A 4,243-nucleotide genomic window follows, 5' to 3' on the forward strand; every position below is an offset into this window, starting at 1 on the left:
CAGACAGGAGAACTCAGAGGAGGTGAGAAGTCACCAAGAGATTCAAAGAATAGAAGACTCCTAAGATGAAGACCTTCACTCTTGCAGTTGCCGTGGCCATCATGCTCACCTGTATCTGTATGCAGGAGAGTTCTGCCACATCTACTGAGGTATGACTTCATTTGCTTATTGGTCATGAATGTCTCTCCAAAAATACTGAGGTCTGGTTAAACTTTCTATATGAACAGGCACCAGAGCCAATGACCACTGACACTCCAGGCGTCGATCCTCAGGAGACCACGGCCAACTCATGGATGGTATGTTTACATCACTCGACCATTTAGGACAATTAACATGAGATAATTCAGATGGAAGTGGACATTTTCTTTTCCCTGAAGCTCTGTTTACATAAGAAGAGAGAAGAATAACAGTGAGTAATGATGTTGGAGATAAAAAAAAAACCTTGTCATGTCTTTCATCTCATCACACAGATGCTGTATAACAGACAGAAGCGTGGCACTAGGTGTCGCTTCTGCTGTGGCTGCTGCACCCCCGGCGTCTGTGGATTTTGCTGCAGATTCTGAGGATTTCTGCTCCGGCAACCATGAAACATTCAGCTGTTTTACTTTTTGTCCTCAAGCTGATTTAGCACTTTGAATTATTATAACATGGTTGTAAAACTTTGATTTCGTCACATCATAGTTAGTGTGTGCTCAGTGATGTGACTGCATCATCCACATGCTATCCAATGATCTGTTGCTACATTGAATTATCACAATAAACTTCAGTATCACTATATTACACGGTGTAAATATGTTTATTTGCTCTATACTTCACAGCTTTTAACTGATATCTTTGACTTGTCACAGTATGAGAATCATGTGAGTAACAAAATGACTATGGCTTATTTCTATTTAGCTGCTGCAGTGTGAAGGTCCTGCTATTGTTCAGGCTGCTCTACTGTCATTAGCCTACTTACCTGTTATTTCCCTACAATTTTCCTTTTATATTCTTATGATACGAATAAGGAAAACATGCATACACATAGACTGTATGTTAGATTTGTTATAGGATTCAGCATTGATTTGCTGCTGTGGAACAGACAAACAGGTGGAAAAATGTCCCAGTTTTCTTTACAGAGGAATTTCCCACTTCCATTCAAAGCCTCCCTCAGGGCCTGACACAAGCCTGTTCCTGAAACCTGGTAGGCTACTGTCAGTGATGGGGCAACATGGCTCTTTTATTTTAAACACATAATGAATGAATGAATGAAAATGTGTTTATTTCGGTCAGGTCATTCAAAGTTAAAAGTCCAACAAAACAAAACAAAAATCAACTCAACTAGAAAAGAGCCGACCGAAAAGGAATAGGCTGAAGCTCTCGCTTATTTTCGCCTACCCTTCTTACATGATCAACTTCATCAGATCACATCATTCAAAACATCAAACAGAAATAATATTGTTTTGCACAATATCCCAAAAACATAATACCATAATAGTGTCAGTTACGTCAACCACAACTCTCATATTTACCAAATACCTTTTTCTTGAACAAACGTTTGAATTCATACATTGACCGGCACATTTTCAGATCATCGTCTAGTGCATTCCATATATTTACACCCCTTACAGAAATACACTGATCTTTTATTTTAGTCCTGGACTTTGTTTTTTCCATCATACGTTTCCCTCGGAGCTCATATTTACATTCCCTTTTTTTAAACATGATTACAATTTTACAAGGTAACAAGTTGTTAAATACTTTGTACATTATCAATGCTATTTTATAATCCACTAAATCCATAAATTTGAAGGCTCTTAATTTAATAAATAATTCATTTGATGGTTGTCTGTAATTTGACTTAGTGATAATCCTTACAGCTCTTTTTTGAAGAATAAAGATCGGTTTAGTATGGGTAGGATATGCATTCCCCCATATTTCTAGACAGTACGTTATGTAAGGAACAAACATTGTACAATACAGAATATACAAAGCACGCTGGTTCAACATATCTTTTACCTTGTATAATATAGCGATTGATTTAGCTAATTTAGATTTGACATGATTAATATGCATTTTCCAATTCAGTTTATGGTCCATAATAACACCTAAAAATTTTGTTTCAAACACCCTTTCAATTTCTGTATCCTCTATTCTCAATTTAACTACTGTATCTGTTTTACGGTTCCCAAAAATCATAAATTTTGTTTTACTTATATTTAAAGATAACTTATTTACATCAAACCACTAACATAAAGCTCTCACAGAGAGTTAAGTAAACAACTGTTGATGCTAATGTTGTTAAGAGTTGCTATATAGCTCCCTCAACTTTTTGCTGAATTGTCCCCTTGTACAAATCTCAAGCTATTACCATTTTGATTTAAAAGAGTTTTACTGATAAGATTAATGCTGGAGTCAGGTTTATCTGTAGCAGCATGTCACTATACTACAGTAACTGTTACGCTGTAAGTTAGTAGAATCAGCTTTGCCATTTCTTGCTAATGTGTGATAGGTTGTTGCTAGATCTGCCTGTAAGAAGATTGTGTAGCTGGAACACTGCTCTCTCTTGTCACACCAGGTCGCTCACACCCAGCAGTCGTGTCTGGCGATGTGTCTCTAAAGTAGTCTGGTCCCACCTTGCACGCCCTCTCCTTTTCCGGTTCTGCTCGTCCCCCGTGGTGTGGCTGTGACCGGTGTTGTTTAGCTTGTGCTGGTGAGGTGAAGTTGTGGAAAGTGGTGGAATTGTGTTCTTTTGGCTCCTTGGCTCTTCTCAGCCGTGGCTGATGCCAAAGGCTCCACGGAGCTGGCATTGGGGCTTTGCTACTGCCCCTGGGATTGTTTATCAGTTAGTTAATCTGAATGGGATTTGTTTTGTATTCATTTTGTTAATATAGTTAAATGTAGCCTACATTTAATTATTATTTTTAAGTATGTTTTTTTGTTTATTTTTCTTATTACTTTCGCCGTGTGGATTTATAACTGCCAGGCCTGTTTTACATTTTCCCTTTCTTTGTGGACAGGTACTGTGGGCCAAGGTGGCGACAATCCCTGGTGGTGGTTTTTCTTCACGAATCCTTTGTATTGCTGTGTGTGTATGCGGTGCCACAGGTGATTTGTTTTAGTACTCGTCCCTTGATTTGGTTTTGGGCCACTGTGGTAAACCCCAGCCCTGTCCTGTCTAGCCCCAGTGTATGTAGGCTACTATGTGATTCAGCCAATGTTGAGTTAAATATTTCACTGCCCCTTGGTAATTTCGAACTGTGGGGAAAAACTGACAAGGTGGCATTGTTGGGCGACACATCTTCCTTCCCCAATGCTCCACTTGCCATAATGGTTAAGCCAAATCCTATTTGCAATCTGCATAGATACAATTTTAATCGTAACAGCTCTGTGCATGAATATGATACTGTTTATATTCAGTAAAAAAAAAAAGAGGAATATGTAAACAACCTAAACAGTGTAAGATCAGTCTGCTCCCATTATACGCTACTGTGGCGATGCAGGGACAGACCGAACTACTACATAACAGGAGCAGTTAGAAAATCTTTTTCATTTTTCATTCTTTTAGACCTAAGATACTATAGGAAACTATAGTCCCAGATTTACCCTGAATTGTCCTTTTATTTGAGGTGTCACTTATGCTGTGGCTGCTGCACCCCCGATGTCTGTGGACTGTGCTGCAGATTCTGAGGATTTCTGCTCCAACAACCCTGAAACGTTCAGATATTTTATTTGTTGCTACAGCAAATTATCACAATAAACTTCAGTATCACTATGTTACACAGTGTAAATATATTTATTTGTGAACATGACTTGTCAATATTGCCACCATCAAAACATTTTTGATGCTCTACAATTTTAACATACATCTTTGTCCTGTCACAGTATGAGAATTACATACAGTATGTCAGTAACAAAATGATGGCTGATTTCCATTTAGCTGCTGCAGTGTGAAGGTCCTGGTATTGTTCATGCTGCTCCACTGTCATGACATATTGGGACACTTAAATACAACAGAGTCATTGATAATGTTAGAACTGTAGTACCTGTGATTTATCTACAATTTTCTGTTTGCCTTCTTATTCCTATCTTTGGAATAAGTAAAACCTGAACACACATACTGTATGTTAAAGTTGTTCAGCATTGATTTGCTGCTGTGGAATAGACAAACAGGTAAAAGAAGAAAAAAAAAGTCCCAGTTTTCTTTACAGAGGAATTTCCCCACTTCCATTCAAAGCTTCCCTCAGGGTCTGGTCCTGGAAGC

At 38.3% G+C, this 4,243-nt stretch overlaps 1 protein-coding gene across 1 annotated transcript; it reads left to right on the forward strand.

The window, feature by feature from the left end:
* Nucleotides 1–612, forward strand: LOC146972473 (hepcidin-like). Its single transcript, XM_085802761.1, has 3 exons — nt 1–149; nt 228–296; nt 471–612. The coding sequence occupies exons 1-3, from the start codon at nt 66–68 to the stop codon at nt 561–563; spliced, it is 246 nt and encodes an 81-aa protein (XP_085658887.1). The 5' UTR covers nt 1–65; the 3' UTR covers nt 564–612.
* Nucleotides 613–4,243: the final 3,631 nt, after the last annotated feature.

This window comes from Trachurus japonicus, chromosome 16 (assembly GCF_045865225.1).
Source record: "Trachurus japonicus isolate A0001 chromosome 16, Traja_1.0".
NCBI lineage: Eukaryota > Metazoa > Chordata > Actinopteri > Carangiformes > Carangidae > Trachurus > Trachurus japonicus.

What these genes read in the sequence shown, in the direction of transcription:
- LOC146972473 (XM_085802761.1), top strand. Translation starts at nt 66, where the DNA reads ATGAAGACCTTCACTCTTGCAGTTGCCGTGGCCATCATGCTCACCTGT. An exon ending in GTTCTGCCACATCTACTGAG is followed by an intron (nt 150 to 227) that starts GTATGACTTCAT and finishes CTATATGAACAG; the next exon opens with GCACCAGAGCCAATGACCAC. An exon ending in CCACGGCCAACTCATGGATG is followed by an intron (nt 297 to 470) that starts GTATGTTTACAT and finishes CTCATCACACAG; the next exon opens with ATGCTGTATAACAGACAGAA.